Source organism: Centrocercus urophasianus, unplaced genomic scaffold, assembly GCF_019232065.1.
Source record: "Centrocercus urophasianus isolate 14NV4802_14NV808 unplaced genomic scaffold, USGS_Curo_1.0 seq_10, whole genome shotgun sequence".
NCBI classification, from domain to species: domain Eukaryota; kingdom Metazoa; phylum Chordata; class Aves; order Galliformes; family Phasianidae; genus Centrocercus; species Centrocercus urophasianus.
This window is the reverse complement of record NW_024884142.1, coordinates 69066772-69089365: the sequence shown is the minus strand read 5'-3', so window position 1 is coordinate 69089365 and position 22594 is coordinate 69066772. Positions and strand designations below refer to the sequence as shown.

At 41.9% G+C, this 22594-nt stretch overlaps 1 protein-coding gene across 3 annotated transcripts in view; it reads right to left on the bottom strand.

The window, feature by feature from the left end:
• Positions 1 to 2052: 2052 nt before the first annotated feature.
• The window catches only part of SDCCAG8 (SHH signaling and ciliogenesis regulator SDCCAG8), a 100217-nt gene continuing 79675 nt past the window's right edge, over positions 2053 to 22594 (bottom strand). For 2 of the 3 annotated variants that reach the window (XM_042811559.1, XM_042811578.1), the window contains 3 exons: positions 6611 to 6737; positions 5357 to 5439; positions 2053 to 2387 (listed from right to left, as the gene is read on the bottom strand). In XM_042811559.1, coding sequence (XP_042667493.1) covers positions 5389 to 5439; positions 6611 to 6737 — 178 coding nt within the window. In that variant the 3' untranslated portion in view covers positions 2053 to 2387; positions 5357 to 5388. The remainder of the gene's footprint in view (positions 2388 to 5356; positions 5440 to 6610; positions 6738 to 22594) is intronic. The other variant, XM_042811569.1, reaches the window with a different exon arrangement.

Here is a 22594-nt window from a genome sequence, read left to right as displayed (position 1 = left end):
ACTGGGTGAGCAGTTTCAGCTTGTAAATTCAGTTACAGTATTGTCACCAAGAAAGGCTTTTCTGGCTAAGCAAGATGTATTTGTGCTGTGGACCAAGGCTGTTCCCACGCACGTGGTTCATGTTAACTCTTTGAGGTATATGTATCTTTTAAAAGTAAATTTGGGTTTTAATTTCCAAGTAATGATTACACAGGGCTGCATTCTATCAGAACACCCAGTATTTAAGTGCGTTGTCCTCTAGTGGAATTCATGTTCTCAAATCCTTTAGCTAGGTAATGTGCTGGAGGAGGGAGTCAGGGGAGGTGTGATTTGCAGGGCACCTTGAGGTGGGACTCATTGAAGCCCAGCTGGCCTGTTTGGGTCAGGAGGGCTGAGTGTCCCTGAGCAGTCTGGGCATCAGCTCAGTTCTCAGACATGAACCCTTCCCTGAAATGTGAGAAAATGTGTGAGCCAGCTCTTTTTCCTTCTTCTTTTTTTTTTTTTTTCTTCCCCAATAGGAAGGATGGAGCACAGGAGAGATAGTTGCAGTTGCAATAGCAGATCAGTGACTGGGTCTCAGCTGGGACAGCAGGACCATCTGTTCAGTCTGCGTGGAGGTACGGGCACAGAGCACATCAGGGGGTGATGCTCCAGCTGAGACAGGGATCCTGGGTTTGATCACCTCATCTGGCTTTTGTATACTTTATAAAACCAAGCATTTTGTGGCTAAATGGTGAGGTGGGGGAAATGGGAGTTGGGAAGACCTGGCCCTGTCTGTGCCCAGCAAATAAGCAACTGCTACAAGCAGAGAAGCTACTGCAGAGAAGTTGGTCCTTGTAGATGTGCACCCCAGTGGCTGGCAGTTGCCCTCTCCACAATGCCACCAGCACCAGTTGGCAGTGAGGCAGGTCCAGGAAGGGTGAGGTGCGGCTCCAGGGTCTCAGTGAAGCCTCAGTGTTGGGACTCGGTGCCCGAGTTCCTATGCACATGTAGCCGAGAGACACTTCTCCTATTGAAACATAGATTTATGGTGTAGAAAAAAAAAGTTTGCAGATTCTTACCTTTATAAATGCGTTCTTACCTATCTATAAAGTAGTGTCAGTTACAGAAAAAGATGTCCTCGAGTGTGGAGAGCCCACACTTGTGCTAGACAGAAACCTTTGTTTGTTCCTTCCTGACAAACCTGAGGCAGTGGAAGCGCGTTTACTGTCATGGCAGGGAGGCAGGCTGGGGAGGGGCTCAGATGTGCTTGGCAGTTTCATATGGCAGGAAATTGAAATGGGAAGAAAACCACTTTGATGTTAAAGCTGTACCACTAATAATTCCTGAAATACAAGGGAAAGAAAGATTGCGTCCCACAGCAAATGGTTGGTGCATGTGCCGTTACTCCTATTTTTGCTACGTTTCATGTGTTCATGCTGGCTGGGGTAGCTTTATCACAGGGGAATCGTTCTCTGCACTTTTTTCTTCTCTTTACCACTGCGATTCAGCAATTACACTGAATGTAGAAACTTTTTTCTTGTATAGTTTGTCATGCAGTAGTTCAGCAAAAGATTCAGATAAATTCTTTTTGAAAGAGCCTGGCATTTGGAAAGTCATTTCAAAAATACAAACATGAAGGCAAGCTGAAAAAAAAAAGTCCTCCAAATGTACTGCCAAATGTTTCAAGTTCAATAATTTGCATTTGAGTTCAGCTGCTGCCCATCCCTGAGACAGCCAAGTGTCTGCCAGCAGGGGGGTCCCAAACAGCTTCCTTGGTGGCAGGAACCCTGCACCGCAATGCCTGTGCTAGCACGGGTCCCTTTGTCCCCAAGGCTTTGACCACTAAAGGGAAACCTGCCCCAGGGAAATGACTCAATCATTCTCATGCTCTTCTGCTGAATAAGTAGTTGTTTGTTAGGACTCAGATTTTTGTGTAAAGGAGACAAACACTTTGTAAACCTCAGTCTCCCAGGTAAGTGCTGGTAATGAGTCCTTAACACAAGCCTGATGTATCTGTGCTAGGCTTGCGCAGTCTCCTCTTCCACATACACATGCCTTCCCTTGAATACAAAAGGATGCAACCAGGAGAAAAAGAATTAATAAACTAATTTATTGGGACTGCCATCGGGAAATAAGACAGACATCTGTATTACAAAAATAGATAAAAACATTTTATAAAAATTGTAGAAATAACGAATCCAGTACGTGCTCCATCACAGCTGTTGACATTGGATCGCAGTGTCTTAGGCAAGTCTGAGATGTCTTCCTAGAAAGTTCAGTAGGGGAGTAACGTTTCAGTATGTTGATGGCACTATAGTTAAAAACAAATGCAAAGCAGGTGAGGGTAGGCAGCACGTCTGCTTCTCTGCAAATGGTTCTGTGTGAGCTTCAGAGAAGCCCAAGTTTCAGGCGCGTACAGAGGAGAACTGAAAGAAGAAAGAGATGGGAGCGGAGCGTAAGTAGTGTGTATGGAGCTACTTGCACTTCTTGTTTGTGTCACTTCAGCCTCGGGGTGAGTGCTTAGAAGAGAAATACATAAATGGTTAAGAATGTGGCAATTGTAAACAAGCGCTGTTCCGAAGCCTGGCTTCCTGTGGGCCTGCTGTCCTGCCTCTTTCTAAGATCAGAACTCTTCCAGGTAACAAGCGCAGGAGCTGTTTGATTTCTGAAAAACAAGGTCTCCCTGAGCTTTAGCCATCACTCGTGTTTAGCAGTAAATGACTGAGCTGCTGTTTTGGGGCACGTCTTAGATCCTGCCCCTTCTCCCTTCCAGGAAGGAGGAGGCAGGGTTGTGCCAGAGAGTGTTTACTGCGAATTGTACAGACTGTATATGGGGTGGGCAGCTGTATCAAAACAGGAAGCTGCCTGCACGCTGTTAGAAAACCTCTGGTGGGAAGGCTAATATACAGTTTTGAAGCTCTTGCATAGCTATTGTTTGTGCTTCCTCAGTAGCACTTCAGCACTTCATTAAGACCGAGAGATAAAGCTCTGCTGGAGCTGGGGTGGATACCCAGAATTAAGTGACTGGAGTTCTGAAATTTGAATTCTAAGAGATGTAAATGACCTCAGAAATAAAAATAAACTTTCCACATCAGCTGGTTTTATGTTAGAGGACTTAAGGGTTTTTCTTTAAAAAACACAACAAAACTTGACAAGGTAATGAAGGCAGAGTTAAAAAAAGGATTTATAATGCTGCAGTTCATTAAAGAATTAATTAAAAACAGTAACATGGTTATTTTTTTTTTCAAGAATACATGCACCACATTACCTGCGGTGGTGATCAGCACGCTGCAACACGAGCAAAATCCAGGGAAAGACATAGAGGTTGAACTCAGTATCAGTGACTGCTCAGAGGAAGCCTCCTCTGTGCTGCACTAACTCCTCTGCATAGGGCCAGCACCAGACAGAAGATGACAAACTACACCCACCCTGCACTGCTGTGCTCCTGGCCAGGCACCTTGCAGGAGGTGTGGATCCTGCCTACAGCTGCAGGCTCACGGAACTGGCCATGCACACACGATGCAGCACTGGAAGCATTCCTATCAGGGCAGCCAGGCATCAGATGCTGTGCTGGCTGTCTCCCTCTCTTCCTTTCATAGTTAACTAACTCATCATTGCTCAAAAAATCACACCTTGTCTGCAGAATGTCACTGGCTATTACAAAAACCTGGCAGAAGCACATTTTTGTACATTAAGACTGCACTAAAAAATAAGGCCCTCCTCCTCACCAAGTAGACTCCTGAAAGAAGTGAGGACCTTGTAAGGATCAGCCCAAATCAATTCCGACATCGAAGATGGAAGTGCTACTAATCTTATGGCTGTGCAAAGGGCAGCTTCAGCACTTAAGTTGAAAAAAAGGGCAAACTAAAGCACTTGGGAACCCATCCAAACTCTGTGCTTGTTGCTGGGGCCCCACAACAGACATAAGAAGACAAAGAACATCTCAGCTCAGAACAGCTGCAACTCTAAAAGTACCTGTATGAAGTGAGGGGGGGGGAAATAAACTAAGGTTTGAGTATATTTTATATTCCTTTTAGGAATAGTGGTTTAGTCACAGGCTTGTTGTAAAACAGGACATCTCAAATGAGTGAGGAGGCAGGCTCATTGGCACAATCTGGAGAGCATGGGGAGATGTTCAAGGGAGAAGGCAGATCTGGCTAGTGGTAACCCAAGGCCCCAGCCCCGTTAGCTGTGTGCACACAGGTGGGACACGGCTGGCAGCAGCCCCTCAGGCAACCGCAGTCTGCAGGGGGATTACAAACTGGGACAGATACCTACTTCTGTATAACTGATGGACACCATGGCAGATCCTGCAAGTGAAGAGCATTCCAGCATTCAGAAATGTTGGGTAGACAGTACTGAGTTTTTTAGAAATCTCAGTTTTTTCTCTGTTTTGTTTACTATATTACGTACATTCGTATTTAGTACCCAGGATGGGAGCTGTGTATCTCGCTCTCTTGATTTACAGTGACTGGTGATTTAAGACTTTCAAAAGCAGAAACTCAAATTATGAATCTTCCAAAAGCTTTCAAAATAAGAGGTATAAATCCTTGAATTAAACTTTTGTCTGCCTTCAGGTGGATCTGCCTATGGTAAACTATATTCCATTATTAACTATTAAACATCAGTGTAATGGCTTCATCTGCAGCACACACTGTAAGCTCAGGCTGAATTATCAGACCAATCCTTTTTAGCTCTATGAAAATTAAAATTATGATTTGAGAATCTTCATCATGTTGTACCCATTACTGCCTTACGCTAGAATGACAAAATTCTACTTCTCCACTTCCCAAGGTCTCTGCCTACAGCATACTTCACATTTTAGAAAAGAAGATACATAAGGGAAGTTTGACAAGGAAATGAACTGGGAAAGCATTAACAGTGAAATAAATCAGTGCTAGAGTGGGAAGGTGTATAGATAATTGGAGCCTTCTGCTATCCTCTGTCTGTGGGACAAACAGACAGAGCCCCAAATTTGCAGGAAGGTGATTTTACTGGGATTCTTCATGTCATTGTTTCAAAGGATATAATTCATTGCTGAGAATGTCAGAGACATTTTTGAGTCCTGTGGCATTTGCCTTGGTCACTCCTGCAAGTTCCCACCAGGTCAAGATTTGTGTGTCTTTCCTTCCAGTTTAAATTTTAAAGGTTTTGTTTATTTTGTCATGTAAACCTGCTTCTATTGTGGAGTGCTTGCCCTGATATTTAAATGTGGAGAAAAAACCACTCCACAAACAACACACTGACAGTTTCTAGCCCCAAAATATTTCAAACACTTTTTTCTCCCTTTTGTCTTGAAGTGTTTGCCAGATTCAGCCCACATCTGCAAATAGTTTTAGCTTTCTTTCCTCTCTCTCCTTTTTCTCTATATATAGTGTACAGAAAAAATACCTACTTGTTCTCATTTTTCTTCATCCATCCAGGTTTTTATTTGATTCCATCTGTGTCCTGTTTGAGATCTGCATCCCATTTCTTTTCCTGAAATACACAACTCCTTATCTTCCAAGATACAACAGCAAATTTCACTTAGTGTAGCTGACATCATTTTGCAAGGATTCAGTATAATTGATTTCTCCCCCTTTCCCCAGAACCCAAGCTAACTGTAAAGGGTAACAATTGAGTAAGGCAGTAAACCAAGGCATATTTTCACCTTTAATCAATACTGATTACACAACTGAAGTTAGAAAATACATCTTTCTAAAATAACTAAATACATCTTTCTCTATGTAAAGTTTCCCATTTATGGTGAATTGTCCTTTTCTTCAAACAATTGTCTGATGTTCCAGGCAGCTCTCTTGGGCTGAATCCCAGTTCCCAGAGAACACTGCTGTTTTAAATAGCTGCAAATAGGTTCTTAGTACTCATTTTGTAACAAGTTCTAAAAAATTTTTCTTCTAAGTGTTCCCAAGTAAAAGCATCCTCTGAAGCATAATCAACTTCTAATGAAGATACAAAAGGAAGTCAAGACTTGATAGCAATATAGCTCAATGATAGTTTTCCTCTTTTGTATGATTTTTGTACTTCTGCCCAACTCAATAAAAGCACATTTACTTCCAGATAAAAGAGATTATCAATAACAGAATCCCTGTGGACTTCTTATAAAGTCTTTTCCTATTACTAAGAGTGCTTCCCTTCAAGTAGTCATTTTCATCTGTGAACAGCAAACCTTCCTTAGCTGCCTTACAGAGAGAACACTGCTGTTGCCCTCACGCTTGCCAGTAGTTACTACATGCTGATAACCCAACACTATCTTAGTTACCAGGTTTGTCTGCCACAACAGGAAACAACAGGAAACCCTGCCTCAGCTACTGTTCAAATGATAATGCTGTGGAAGAGTGAATTTGCCTTATCTCTGAATAGGGAACACAAAAATCTTCTGATAAGAAAGCTAGGAATTGTAACCAAGAATAACTGCTGCTGTTCTCCTGTCTCTTCAAAACACTTCTTCCTTTAGTTTGGGCTGAAGTGGGACTCAGGTCCAGCTAACAGTCTCTCTCCAATTTAATGGACTAATTTCTTTTTTTCATAAGTTAATACCTTGTTTAAAACACCAACAAAAGCCAGCAGTTGAAAAGAGACTGCTGGTGGATTTCTCTGCTAAAGCTGTAGAACATCCCCCTCAGACTTCCTTTTCTTTTGGCACAAGTACCTGTGTTCGCAGAAACTGCACTTCTTCTGTCAGCAGCTGCTTCTCTTTGAAGAGCTGATTCTGTTTGTTGAGGAGCTCCACGAGCTGCTGGGCAGTGGCCTGGCAGTGCTTGTCCAACTGGTGCAACCTGGAGAAAGAGATGAAAGGATTGCACTGTGCCTGAAGTGGGAGTGCGCTGCAGGGCTCAGACATTTGCACTGCAGGTGAAGCTCCCAGGTGACAGAGCGCTGTGTGGCATTGCGCTGGGACTGAAGTATTGCTCCCAGGGTGGGCATGCGGTGCATTTTGACTTGATGCTTTCAACAAGCATTTCTGCATGTCTGCCCTTCTCATGACAGGACAGCAAGTCAGTGTCACAACATCAGTAAAGGCCCCAGGGCTGTATCCCAACATCTGCAGCTATGCAAGCTATGCCGTAAGCTATGCCTTGCTCTTCTCCAGCATAGATCAGGTGCTCTCCAGCAGAGAGGCAGGGATTTCTCTGGAAAAACACAAAGAGCCCAAGGGTCCCGCTTTGTGACACTGCTATACAGAGGGCAGCTGCACCTTTTCCTTTTAATCCCCAACCCCAGACATCTCCAGTGACTGCTTAGCACTCTGAGTGCCATTTTTAAGTTTGCCTGGATCTGTAGCAAGGGAAGTAAATGGAAATAAACTGGAAAATGCTTTCACATTAAATGCATTTCATCCATTCTTTAAGTAGAAACACCTTTAACTAGAAGACCTCACAGATATCTTTGAATCTTTGTAAATATCTGAATCTAGAGAAAAACGTGCTTGGGAAGCAGGAAACAACTTGCTTTTTGTTATGGCTAGTTCTAGATCCAAACTTTCCACTTGTTTTTTTTAAAAGGATTTCTTACTCAACATACTGAAATACAGCTTTCACTAAACAAGGTGCATGCTGCATCTCTCGTACGGTCTCTGTTTTTAATGGAATTAGTTATATGCTCACAATAAGGCATATGATTTTCAGAATTTTTTACTTTCAACTCCATGTGGTAGCTTAGACTTGTACAGCTGTCATAACTCAGCTAAGATAATTGCTCTGAATATTCACATTCTTAACCAGGATTGTTCAAATGCCTGCATTAGTAAACACCTCAAAATTTCTTGATAGTGAAATCTCAAAATTTATATCAAAAACAGCATTTAGTGGTCTGTATCTGTCAGCCACTTGCTTTGAAGTCAAATTACAGGAATCCTACAGTGAACACTCTGAATAGATATATTTCATCCTGCCCTGTTACTCTGCTAATACATATTGCAGAGAGGGATGTGGGGAGCTGCAGGACCATCTCCTGGGGATCAGAACAAAAAAAAAAAACTGCAGCAGGGCTGCAGACAGTGACAGCAGGTTTGTAAACACCCAATGAAGTAAACAAAAAGACCACTTTAATAGCACAGAATATTCTGTTAAATACATACACACTGTGCGTTCAGTTTCATGTTCCCTATACTTTCTAAACTGTAGCACATAGATACATAGGCTGTTCATGCTTGATTTCTTTACTAAGTGTGAATTCAGGGGCATGGAACTCCCAAAAAAACCCAACAAAAAACCCAACCCGAAACAAAATTTTCTCATACAAAATGCCCTTGCACATTTTTTTTTTGTTCTGTTTTTAAAGATACTTGCACCTACAGAGCATCAGGTCGCTCCCACTGAGTGCAAGGAAAACTGCACTGTTTGCTGGAGGCAGTGGATCAGTTTCAGACTGGAGAGCTGAATTCTGCTTATGATTTTGCCATTGATTTCCTTTAACTTGACATTTTGCAACCTTATCACACTTCTTTATTTGTAATAAAGGCATCTTCCAGTCCTTTATTTATAGAGCACCTACTACTTTATAACAGTACTTGTAGGTAAGCATAACTGGAATGTGCTGCCTTCAGGCAACCAAAAAAACCTCCAGTGCCACCCTACTTAGGTAGAGCCTCAAGGCTAAGAGATCCTCTGTGTGCACAGTCACCTCAGATAGTACAAAAGTCCCATTCAACAACGAGCAACTACAGTCTGGATTCAAGCCATTAAAATGCAAGTTTCTGCTGAGTTCCTCATTACATTAGTACCTTTCCCACGATGCTAGCATTTCAGTCTGTTCTAAGGGTCTTTGAGAGACCACCTTATACAACTTTTCTGGCACTGCAACTAAAGACACAGTTAAGTGCACAAACCTCTCATCAACATTTCTGCAGCAAAACGACCAATGCAAAGGAACCTCCACTGAAGGAGCCCACAAGGAAAGGACCTTCCCTCTTCCCTTGTGAGTAGAAGGCTCCAGCTGAAGAGACCACTTCAGTGCAAGGAACCACCTCCAGTTCTGGCACACAGACTGAAGTATTTTCCAGCTCATAGAAATTATATCAAAACTACACTTTCTACTAGATACTCAAAGGCAGCCCATGCAAACCACAAAAACATCTCTGGATATGGGCCTTAAGTGCTCTCCATTGTAAAGCTCTGTATCCTACCATATCCTGTAATGGGTAATTTGAATTAACTTTTGTAAATACAGAATTCTCTAGCATGTTTCATAACTTTATCATGTTACATCAGTCTTGCCCCTTAAACAGAGGTAGAAAATGAAGCAGGCGCTGAACTGGGCTTAGTTGGCAGACCAAACCTTTACTTGTATCACCTGTAGCCAGCTCCAGATACAGGGTTAATAATGTTCCTTCCTACAGCTCAGGGTCATGATAACGAGGGAGTAGATCTCATCAGTGCACATCTCAGTCTATTAATTCCCAAATTCTGTCTACCATTCTGCCCTCCCTGAATTGCTGCCAAGCTGGCCCTTGCTCTGCACGCTGGGACGACCAGCCTGCTCCGGTGCAGTCAGCTCCCGAGGACAGGCTCTGGGCCCTCTCACAGTGTCTGCTATTACGTGTGACATGTGCAGCACAGCCACACATTCCCATATGCATTGTATCTGGCCTGCCTGCTGATCTCGTAAATGATTCAAGATGAGAAATGAACAGCTCCACCCACATTCACTGTACTTCCCATATGTTACAACTGCACATCGATGCCTGCCATCATTTTTACAACTGGGTGACAGAACCTTCTGCACATTTTGCTAATACGAGTGAGTGAGGTTGTGCAGTCACCACATTCACTTCGGCAACACCATCGACTGAGCAAACATGCACCGTGTCCTGAGCGTGAGTGGCCACTGCACAACGGCCCACACATTTCCCAGTGAGTTCATTTTCCCACTGGAGCATGAAGAGGTCCCCACTTGGGATGTCAGTGGCTGCTGCTGCTCTGTGGCCTGGAAGCACTGAAGAGTGGGACCTTATCCCACAGTCTGCCATGCTGTTTCAAGGCACAAGGTTCAGAAACATGTTATATATGGACTGCTTACAGGACAACTTTACACCAACGAGTAGCTTCCATGTAGTCACAACATCCTTAAAGTATTTTTCCACTCAAACTGAGCCAGCCTAAACCAGAATTCCCATTTCTACACAGAGGCAGGGGAAAGACAGTTTTGCACAGAGCATTGTTCCACTGGAGAGCAAAGCAGAGGCATTGCAAGCCACAGCAAGCACTTCATGGTGAGCATTTTGTTCTGATCCTGAACACCTGAGCTTGAGAGCAGCTCTGTGTCAGAAGGGCTCTGGGCTACCTTACCAACTTTGTGCAACTCATGCTACAGCCCACAGAAGGGCTCATCTCTCACTGCACAGAAACTGAACTTGGATCTGAGTAGGCAGTCCTGGGGTGAAATAGAAAGTACAGGTGCATTTTGATACCTTACAGGTAGGAGCAGACAGACAGAAACTCCATGAACACAGAATGCAGAGCAGATCTAAGGCACCACGGTGAATTCTGCCCAGAGCAATTAACTGCACAAAGCTGGGCTAGTGCCATGTGCCCTACAGACAGGAGTAACAGCTTCCTTTTCTACAGCCCCAGCACCAATCCTGGGGCACCTGCCAGGCCCCAGCGTGGATGCTATGAGCCCCTGCCCCAAGGAAGTCACAGGCCCATTAATCCACAGGCATCTGTGAGCCATGTGGGAGAGCCGGTTCCACAGGGGCTGGTGGGGCCTGTCAGCCCTCCTCCAGGTTGTAGGGCTGACATGGAAGAAATTAACATGCTGGGATTGGTGGGCAGCACCCATCCATCCAGGAGTGGGGATCAGTCCTTGACAACGCAGAGGCATTAAAAGGTTATTTACTCTTTCGGCACAGTTGGGGAACTAACGTAAAATGCCTTCCCTCTACTCTGCTGAGCAGAATCTGCTGAAATGGAGCAACTGGATTGCAGCAACCTGCAGCAGCTAAATCACCAAATCCAATAACCACGCTGCATTTACTGGCACACATCTTAATTAGGTTTTAATACAAGTAATCTGATAACTACTGCTGGCCAGCCTGTGCGGAGCTGTCAGAGCTGAAAGGGCCGTTACCACCCCGCCAAAACCCCCCATCTGTCGGTTGCTGTGGAAACGGGGCAGCCCATCAGGCCAGGGCTCCCTGTGGCAGGGAAGGGCCCGAGGCCACAAAAAGCCTGAAAAGGGGACAGGCAGCAGCATGGTGCAGCATGCTGTCTGCAACGCCTCCCCTACCGGGAGGCTGGAGCGCCAAGTGGGAGCATCTTGGTGCCCACGTGCCTGGGGATGGACCTGGCAATCAGGTGCTGCTTCTGGTGACCAGGGGAAAGATGGGAGCAAAGGCACAAACCCCGGGATCCTGCACAGATGCCGCTGAAGGAGGCTCTGCCCCAGAAGGAAGGCGATGGCAGACCTGGTGGTTGTCCATTTGTGTAGTGTATGCCAGCCTTAAAAACAAACAGGTTACAACAAGAGGGAACAAACCAGTTAGGAAAGACAACAAAACTCAGCACTTTCCTTCAACAAGCTTTCATCTCTATTAGCATTGACTTAGGGCATCTTGCCTATTTGCTAATTCGCTATTGTACTGAAATGGTAGGAAGTAGTTAAGGTAGGGTACTTCACAGATAGCTGTACAACAACACATTTAAGGAGGTTGGCTTGTATATTCAAATAGAGGGTTAGGAAACACCAGAGCAAAAGCCCTCTGTGCAGCCTCTTCTGGCCCTGGCTCCCACCTCCACAGCAACTCCCCTGCTCTCACCTCTTCCGCAGACAGTTCCCCACCATCACTGCTGAACTGTTTCAGATCATAAGTTCAGACAGTAACTACTCAAACTGTAAACCATAAGTTTTTGTCAAGCCCAATGAAATTACAAAGAACTTAATGTCTTAAAACAAGAAGCACCACATGACCTGAAACACAAATGCTGGTGATCATAGCTTGGCTAAGATAAAGCAGGTACCAGCTAGGGCAAAAAAACTAACCCATTGATCAGACTTGCTTTGTCTGTGAGAGTTACAGAAAACAAGACTTGCTGCCACTTGAAGAGTTCAGGTGTACAGCTTATGGTAAGAGAGGACCAGTCTTTCTCAGCTGCCCAAACTGCTGTCACTCCCATCTTTCTTGCAGGAACATCAGTATGGGCTCCCTCTGCTTTCCAGCTCAGCTCTGCTACTCTTCTATCCTCGCTTTTCATAGCAAGAGTGAAGTTGCCCCTTTCATAAAGACAGTAAAATTTATTTTCAGCAACTCTACATGTCTTCAATCAGCTCCACAGACTACTAGGACATTTAAACTAGTTGTAAAAGTCAGTTCTTGCATTACCATCTGCATCATCATTGTGGTTTGCAACACTCACAAATTCACACAGTTTTAAAGAGAAATTAAACAAGAACCTATAAATTTTGAAATGCAAACAAATAGAGAACTATAACTCAAAGCTTCAATATTATCCTATGCTAGTATTTATTTAAGTTGTTGAGGCACAGATCAGGACCTTGTGACATGAACATCTCGAACAATCTCCCTAAATGCTCCCCAAAATTAAGCATTATACAATCTATCCTTTAAGTGAACCCCATTCTCCCTTCTTGCTTCAAAGGCATAACACTATGATCTAGCTTTGTCATGTTAATTAAAGAAATATATAGAGAAAAAAACTCTTAAAATCCTTGATAACGGTGAATGTCTCAGTTCTGTCACACTTGAAGCTGTGACTTCTAATACAGGGAGATGGTTTAGGACACTTTAACAGATGTTTCTGTGGCATTTACCACCAGACTGAAATCCCTACCAAAATTCTGTTTTCTTCTAAAAGGCCAAAACTGTCGTCTGTTTAGCTGATAAGAAATGCAATCAATACCAATTCTAGTTTAGTAAGGAAAGTACTCGCCTACACTACAAGCTGAACAAACCGACCCAACTCAACTTGCGATTAATATCCCTTGCAGAGTCTGGAATCAAACACTTAAAATGTCCACATTTTACCATGGGTCTCTTGACCCAGACAGTTCTTAGCTAGTTAATCTTTTCTTCTTAATGTGTATTGAGCAATCTCTAAATTCCCCATTATTAAAGACACTCTTAATTACTTCACACACTTCTCAAAAACCAAGTGCGTGCCATAACAACAACTGCAAATAGGGTCTAATTAAAAGTTTACATAGGAACAGTAGCTTCCATTTTTTTGAAATACCATCACTGACTACTGGAAAATATCTTCACTTTCAGAGCTGGTCCAACAGGTTAAACAAACAGATCATGTAGGAAAACTGAGTCTGGGTCTATTCTTGGGCTTCCAGTAGCTCATGTCTGAAGTGCTGAAGAGAATATTAACAGCCTGTTCTTCAGTAGGGGGTGTTGCAGCTGGGCTGAGCTGATATGACAGTCACTTCTAGCCCACCTGGGTTTGGAAGGAAAGAAACCATTCAAGAGAATGGACAGGGTGTTGTAAAAGATATGGATGAAATGTTTATTAATATCCGTGTCTGAGTCCCTAGGCTAAAGAAGTTTTTCTTCCTTTACAAGAATTCAAAATTCTATCACCCATGATAACGATACAAACTCTGGATCAGCTTTGTTCTAGAAAAGAACAGTTCCTATTAATAGTTTTTGCTTACTGCTGAAAAAATGTTTACATAATAATTCTCCAAATTATTCAGGCTATTAAATTAGAATGCCGTAAAACATCTTAAGAGAAAAAAGGGGAGCAGAGCTGGAAGCAGACAATGTTATAGGAATACAATGAATCTTACAGTCATTATTGTTATTGTTTGTAAAATATTCACCTTCCAATTTTGTTGTGTGCTGGACAGAACAGATTTTACACAACTTCCCAATCAGGAAACAGTGCCTTGGTAATGATGATAATGAGACCTCAACCTTAGCAAGCCTTCAAAAGCGACTGCTAATGTTCAGAAGGATCATTCTACAAGGTACATATGTACATTACTGACATATTTTTTTTCTGTACTTGTGTTACTAGTTTTAACACTTTTTTTGTTTTACTTGTTAGAATGCATGCTACATTTTCCCCACAGCTTACTGTTCACTCTTATTTCAGACAAACTTGAACCTTTGCAGGTTGCTAGCTGGTGTCCACACAAAACAATCCTGATATCCAAGTCAGGGAGATGGAGAATTTTTTAATGCAATCTGCCAAATCTGAACTCTTTCCTTCAGAAACACTTTGCCTTTAAAAAGAAATACCCAGCATGAACCTCATCAGAAGCGACATGTAACAGACAGTACATGTGGTGTTTGGGCAGGCGACAGAGAATTCAAAAAAAGTCTTTACTTTTCTATCCCATGGCATGTGCACAATGTGCATGTGGCCCAAGCTGACATCAGGCATTTGAAGCAAAAAAGCTGATAAAAGCATCAGCTTTAGTTAATTTACTTTTTCAGACATTGTCTTAATTAAAAAAATACTACTGCTAGAAAGGGTAGCGCAGCTGAGCTACAACTGCTTCAGTTGTTTCTGACAGTTGCAATTACAGGCTAGCAGCACAGCTTTGAGTTCAGTCCTGCTGTCCTCACTGAGTCCAAACTAGCTGCTGTCAGCAAGGACTGCAGGCACCGTATTACAGAGAGCATAAAGCTTCTGCATTCAATGCCATTACTACCTATGTTGGAAAGGTAAAATGTTTTGCATCAATGGCCTTTAAATGAGAGCTCAGTAGTGCCAGGTGTAGTCCTTCTGATCCCATTATCTGCAAGGGAGCCTTCCCAATTTAATACTTACATATCACAGCCCTTCAAAATGCTCTTCAACATAAAAAAAAACAAGGTTGTTATCCTGAATAGTAAGACTGCTATGAAAATATCAGTGTTAAACATCTTTGCAGGCATCATCCATTAGCTCCTTTGATTAAGTCCCATCACCTTTATTTGCATCTCTGATGTGCAAAATATGCCCCTCTTCCAGCATCATTGCAAATGTGTGATTTTGCCTACAAGCTCTGGAGGACTAAACACATTTGCTTATTTTTAGGGCTCACACAAGGTTATCATGGTTTTCAAAAATTAGTGAAATTATTGATATACAGAGCATAGTTTTATGCTTGTGACATACAAGAGGATGAAGATAACTTCAGTGTAACAGAGATCATTTGTCTGTGCAGCATATGCAGATACACAACTTTCATACACGACCATTGCTCTCTCCACACAGACCACAATGCTTCCACTTGTGAACTTCTCCCAAGCCTAACTCATTCCCTCCCCTCACATACAGCTCTATCACACATCTATTCTCAAAGTCTATTGCATTTTGGAAAGAAAAAGAAAAAAGGAGTACTGGGGAACATACCGAGTGAAAATATGGATAGGATAATGGGAAGCAGGTGATGTCAATAGATCAGTTGAACAAAGAAGTCCAGGACGTGCATGGGATGTGGAGAAGAGCTGTGCATAGGTTTACCCAAGGAACTTTTTGGCTTTTACTTCCTATTAGCACTGGCTGGGCAGACAAGCATGATTCTACCTTTCCTGAACTGCTGTTGTCATGTAGCGCAGCCCTTTGAACAAGTGCCTATCTCCCTGGCTCCTCTGGTATGCCATAGAGCTTCTGTAGAGACTGAAGCATCTGTAGATTTCTGTACAGTACAGACAGCATCAAGAAAACACTAGGTGAGGAATGTCACACTGAACACCAAAAGCAGGAGAGATAGCATGGGTTACAGAAACAGGTTTTCCATTGGAAACAGCAGAGAAGAAAGCAGTTTCATTGTGAGAAACCAGAAGTCAGAAAACTAGGAAAAAAAAAGGAAAAAAAAGCTGAATGGTCTGAGCAGTATCGTCAGGTGATCTCCATGAGGCTCAGCTCTTGTGAATGCAGAGTCCACACGATCTTTGGCCGTAAACTTTACTAAAAACACAGTGAATTTGCATGTGAAATATGTGAATATGGCAATTCTTTAGAAGCACTGAAGGAAAACAGGAAAGCATTTCAGAGAAACACATCTTAAAAATGATTCTCTGTAAGAGTGACTATTTCATTATGTGCATATATTAGTTCAATTTTGGTCTAAATTTACTGCACCAAGCCTGAAGCCTGAACTCAATCTTTGCTACAAAAAAAGGTTTTATTCCTGCTTTAAAGGCAAAAGTCATTACAGTTATCTTCAGTATAACCATTAGCACTTCCACAACAAGCAATATGACTGCAACCCAACAGTTTGGAGAAGAATAACACACTCAGATCACAGCCAGTGGGAAGGATCCTTTATGCCCCTTAGGTGACAGCACCTAAGGTCATGGATGAGAATAGCCAGCCTAGTATCTCTCCAACAGCGGCACAAGGCTGTTGGAAGTTATCAGGCAATCTGAGCACAAATGTGCCTCCAGCCTGGCTCTCCTATGTCTTGGCTTGGCAAGTCAGTGAGCAGGCACCGGACCCTGCACAGGCATCCCACTGCGGTAAGACTACTGGCATTTTCCAGCAGAAAAATTCATTCTGTCCAGAATATGCATGTACATACACTTCTGTTTTCCATGGAATTTCAGTTATTGTCAAAAACTCCAAGAAAGCTATTAGTCTTTTCTTCACTACAAGTTACAATGTGTATTAATCATTTTCTTGATGCATCTTCGATATAAATACAGGAAGAGTACCTTTCCATTTAAATTGTTTCAGAAAACCTTGCTTAGTTCTGTTAGGTAAGTTTGCTTTTCTCCTATTTTCTCACTGCCTCAATAGGTTGTGGATGTCCCCTCCCTGGAAGCATTCAAGGCCAGGCAGAATAGGGCTTTAAGCAACCTGGTGTAGAGGGATGTGTCCCTGCCTATAGCAGGGGGGCTGGAACTAAATGATCTTAGAGGTCCCTTCCAACCCAAACCATTCTACGATTCTGTATTCCCTGTATTCTATTCTTTCAATGGTAAGTGACAGTTAAGTTATGAAACAAGAGTTTGAAAAGAAAGCTCAGAAGTCCTGACATTCTTTTGGGAGCTGATAACTCACATAAGTAATTGAACAATTAAGTGCCTGAAACCACCAGTAGAAAATAAAGAAAATAAAGGTGTGCCTGTATATTTAAAAAGACAACCATGGTTTTTGTTCTTGTAAGTAGGGATACAGATAAAGACATTCACAAAATGGGAAGCAAGAGATCCACCTAATACTAATCAATTACTTGCCTTCTAGTCTTGGCAACCTCTGATGCTATAGCATAACTATATTGTTATTCACAATTCATTATTGAGTGATCTACACAGACGAATGCAGATTTCTAAATGAAAATACCCTTTTGGTAATGCACACTGCTATGTTAGTGAACTCACATGCTACCAGCACAAAACCCAGCCAGGATTTCTGGAAGACTGCAAGTTCAGCAGAGGACACAGGAGCAGCACAGGCCCCCATGGGCTCTCACCGGCCCGGCCCCATTCCTCCTCAGCAGCCACCAGACGGCTGCCTAGAGCCCTCCAGAGAGGTGCTGGTGGTCCTGGCACAGCTCTGGGCGGACAACTGCCCACCTCACACCTGGCCCAGCCATGGCGAGGTGATGAACAGGCTGACAGAGCCAACCCAAGCCTCGCTCCCCGGGGAGGCTGCTTTTCATCAGCGCTGAGCAACATATGTGGGCTCAAGCAGGGGGGCACGAAGACGGCTCAGGAAAAAGTGTGCGCTGCTGTAACTAAACTGCAGATTAAGCTGAAGGCTGCTGTTTCCTAAGCTCCAGATAAGGACCCTTCTGGACAGTAAGAAAAAAAAAAAAAAGAGCAGTAATTATAGTTTTACTTCTAAATTGTTGTTAATTTGGACTATATTAGAAAAGCATTTGTCTCAGATTAAGATAATATATTTTTCAGCAAGTATCCTCAGTAGGGCACATGCTTCTGCAGTTAATGACTTGTTTCTAATGTCTTTGAAACATAACATTGCCTGCTCAGCATGTATTTACCTATGACTGAATATCTAGGTGTCCCTCATGTTATCTCTTCACATAAAAATCATGGTATGGAATGATAATGTACTTAAAGTCTCTTCAAATAAAATAATCCTAATTTAATTGAACTCTATTATTGTAGCATCAGATTTTTACATTTCCTTTGTAAGAAATGGCATGGGGGAGATAAAACTGCACTGACAGGTGTAGCAAGAGGCAAGATTTCATTGACATCCATAGAGTAGTCTAACATTCTATTGTATGACAAAAGAGAAACGAATAAAACCTATTTCTTTTACAGATCTAGATACAAAAGCTTTCCTTCCAATCCAGAATAACTCCTGTGAGCTGCAATGTGAACTACTGAGACTCCCATAAAGCACAGAAAAGCCCACTGAGAGTCCAATCCTGCGTTAATGAAAACAAAAGGAATTTTGCCTTTAATAGGAGCAGGCCCCTTGTTTGCATAAAGAGCAACTTGTCAAACAGAATACGAGTGCCAAGCTGGTACATTACAGCCACCAGCACAATAGCCCCAATCTTGTTTTTAACTAAATAAATCCCAGAGAGAGCAGTTCCCCCTCAAAATCTGGGCATCAGCTACAAATTAAATGAATCGGTATCTCAAAGTGTTCACGAAGGATGCGGGAAATCTGCAGAAGGGCACGAGCCTCTCATTTCAAGCAGAAGGAAACTGCATGCTTTCATTATAAAATACGAGAGCGTGAACAAAAACCCTTAACACAATAGTTCTTTCAGGTAGAAAGTTCAGAATTAGATCTGCAAGTTTCCTGCATGTTAAAAGAGGAGCACAGAATAACGACATAAAAATCCTTCACGAAAAACCAACAAGCAAGGATGAAGCAGTACCCGCCTGGGGGCCAATTGCCTCTCCAGCAGCGGTAAGGCTGTTACTAGGCTTGCAGTACCATTTGTTCCATTACACAATCTCCTGAAGCCTTTTACAGAGAGCTAAAACAACTGCCTGTACCAACACGACACATGGCTTTCCATCCCGACTCTTTGCTAATCCAGACGCTCCAACCATCTTTCTTTAAGATGCCATATGGTTGGCAGAAGCCTGTAGATCTAGCAGCACATCTGCTTGTATGTTACTTCTCCCCTCCAACTCCCCCCTCCACACCACAGAAGAGAGAGCAAATAATTATTTAACATGTAACCAGTTTAACTGTATTTAAAGAGGACAGGAATTATTTAGCTCTAGATATTTCAAACAATATAGGTTGTTGCAGAAGGACATTTGCCTATCAGTGATCTGACAAATACAGAGAAGCAAAACAAAGGAATGAAAGGCACATGGGCAGAATGACTGCCACATTTGAATTATTTAAATGACTGCCATTTCAGACCTTATGCCCTAAGATTTATTTCCTGCATTGCTGAGCCACTGAAGAAAGGATTGAATTTTCTCTCTGCTTTTGTCAGAGGTGACTCAGACAAGCAGACTAGGAAACTGTAATATACTGAACCGTGCTTTGTTAAGCAAGCAGAGTGAGTCTGTATGCTAATGACTCTGCAGGAATACACTGACACACTGATTTTTTTTGGTGTGATGAGCAAAGATTATTGACACTGTTGAAATCCTGGTTACACTGGCATGCAGGCATCCAGGTTGTCTCTTTCGAATCCAGACGCTAGTAAGACAGGCTGCAAAAATAATTTTGTTTGTGATGAGCTATCATTTGACCATTTATGACATAATTGACTATAACAGAAAAGAAAATATACACTTTGGGGCTGGAATTAAAAAAAAACAATAACACCTACAAAACAGAAATTATAAATAAACGTGCCAATAAAACTCTCATCAACCACTGAGATTGAATAGTGATCTCAGTTAATGAAGGACAGGCAGAGATGGAAATGTGTAAGGACAGACGGCACTTAGCAATTCTGTCTGCTGAGGATTTGCAGCACCTTTTGTTCAGAAACACTATTTCCTCATTCAACTTTTCATGCATAAGTAAAATAAGACATCAAAGAGATAAAAGATAACAGTTCTACCTCAAATGCTGCTCACATGTATTGTTCATGTGATTATCCACACAGAGAGACGAAGTACACAGCATAAGGAACACAAAGCACATGTGTATATTTTAGCGTTTTGCTAAAATAGAAACTATGTATGGATTTGCTCCCAGTAGTCTCCCCATATCAACTCCCCATTATACTGAGCACAGAGCATCTCACTGCCTGAACAGAGACAGCTTTCCTTACAACACAAGAACACTTGTGTTTGACCACATAACGTTAGAAATAAATGAAAGAAAGAGAGGCAAGGGCCCACCCTCACAGAAAAGTCCAAAAGAGTATTTCTGAGGACATAACATTCAACTTCTAAGCTATTTATTGCACGGTTCGTATTTATTCTCCTTTTTTCCTGTGTCTCAAGGTAATTTCACATTTCATCAAATCTGCCTTGAATAGTTTACTTTTAAAAAAAAAGCACAACAAAAACAACAAAACAAAACAAAAAGGACACCTTCTGCGCCCATAATTCTATTATTTTCCTCTTTCCTTGAGAAAAAGATGACAGAAGTTCAAAACACACTTGAAATTCAAACTCTAAATTGTGGCAATGTATTCAATGATGCAGCAATTTAGCTCAGTTAAGATGTCATAAGGGTTAGTTTACTGCCCATAATAAATAACTGTAATAAGAAATGTTCATAAATAACTACAACTTAACATTATAATACTCTCCAGAATTTAGAAATTATGGAACTACTTAAATGTCAAAAAACACAACCAACAACCAAAGCCAAACACACACAACACACACAAACCCCCACAAAATTTGGAAAAAAACCAAGTCCAATCCTCAAGCCTCTTAGATGAACACCTTTCCAACCTAGTTTATTTAGCATACATTCCTGACCATTAATCGCTTTTTATTTCAGATCTTAAGGGCCAGGCAGAGCCACCTGCACCACCCTTCTTTGAGGACTCTGGGAGATGTCAGAGAAAATTTCGGCCCAAACAAAATGTATCCATTAACATCCCTTATTTCCCCTGGCGAAAGGCTGCAGACAAATTTTCCTCTGTATTTTCCTGAAAGATTCTCAGTAAACCAGTCACTACTTAGTAGGTCAAAATACCTATTTTTCTCTACTTGGTTGCTTTGAATACCAAAGGAATAATCAAACCAGCAGGATCTCCTCTGAACTGATAGACAAAACCCATCATCTCTAACCAAGTTCAGCATCTCTCTGAACATCAGCTGTGACAGAAGCTCCAGAAGATGCTGTGCTTGGAGCACTGTCACATAGATTCTCACATCCCCTTCCAGTTCCTCACCGGAGAGTTTCAGTACATCCGCCCTTCGCTAAAAGCCCATATAAACATCTGAAACTGAATTTCAGAAACAACAGGACTGGCCAAGAGTGGTCCCCTGGATTACGCTTTGGATGAACTATATCATGCTTTGGATTAAATATTTCAGAATTTATGGATTACAGTGGACATTGCTCATGATCACTGCAATAGGAGGCAAAGCACATAATTTAGATATTGGCAGGAGAAGGAAAGTGAACTTTGTATTACCTGCTATATCTTCTTGTTTCAGAACAGGTGAATGAAACCACGGGCAAAACTCACTGCATACTGACCATTATAGAAAGAATGTAAATGCTTTTCTGTGATACATTCTCTCTCTTGACAAACGCTGGGAAATTATGAAAGTGCAGTGTCTGTCACAAGCTGCTCTGTTTCTGGAGACTAACTACACTGCTTCATAAAATGCTCACCCTCAGTGATCTCTGGTCAAAAGTGCCAATGAGTTCACTGGATTGCAGTTTGGACCATTCAAGAAGAACTGGCTCTCTTTAATTTACTAATATCACAGTGACATAGCTACAAATGCAAAACAAGGTGTTTATTTATTTGTTTGGTTTTGAAGAAAAGACAGTTCTTATTGCATGGAATACTCAAGATCATAGAAATACTTTTAATGCTTGAGGTATTCATACTCCAGGTAAACCTGAAACGTCTGATATCATTAAAGTAATGATTGTAAATCATCTACTCAGTTCCATTAGGCACTGCACTAATTTGAAGAAATAACACAATATCCCTCTTTCCTCGAGACAAAGAAAAACAGGGGATTGAAAGCAAAGTCCTTTTAATTTGAAAAGTCCTGCATAAGGAAGTGCAGATGTTAGCAAGGGAATGAGGTTTTTTCCCTTAACACACCCATTAACAAAACAGAAAGCATAGAGCCACTACAGCAAAAAAAATGACAACACTTCTAACTGACATCTTTTGTTTCACAATTCCTGTTTTGGTATCATTTCTAGATGGGATAGTGACTGCGTATTTAATTTTAAGAATACAGTAAGAAAACGTATCTCACAGAAATTAAGTATTCAATAAGGCACCTGAAAGACTTCCACTAACATTTCCTCATGCTATTCAAACTATTTCAATGCAAGATTAAAGAAAATAGAGAAATTACAAAAATATTAAAGAATATTTTTCATTTCCAGATCTGCAGTACTGAAATTCCAAATTTCTGCAGTTCTCAGCTCTGGAAACACCCTTCCCCTCATCCTATACACACAGACTGTGCCAGTGTTCAGCCTCCACGTTTTGTAACATCAAAAGTGCATGAACAATACACTCTCCTGTGAATTATTACTTATTCAATAATGACATGCATCTTATATATGCACAACTTACTATATTCGTCTATTATGATCTATCACTGAACGGTGCACATCCACTTACT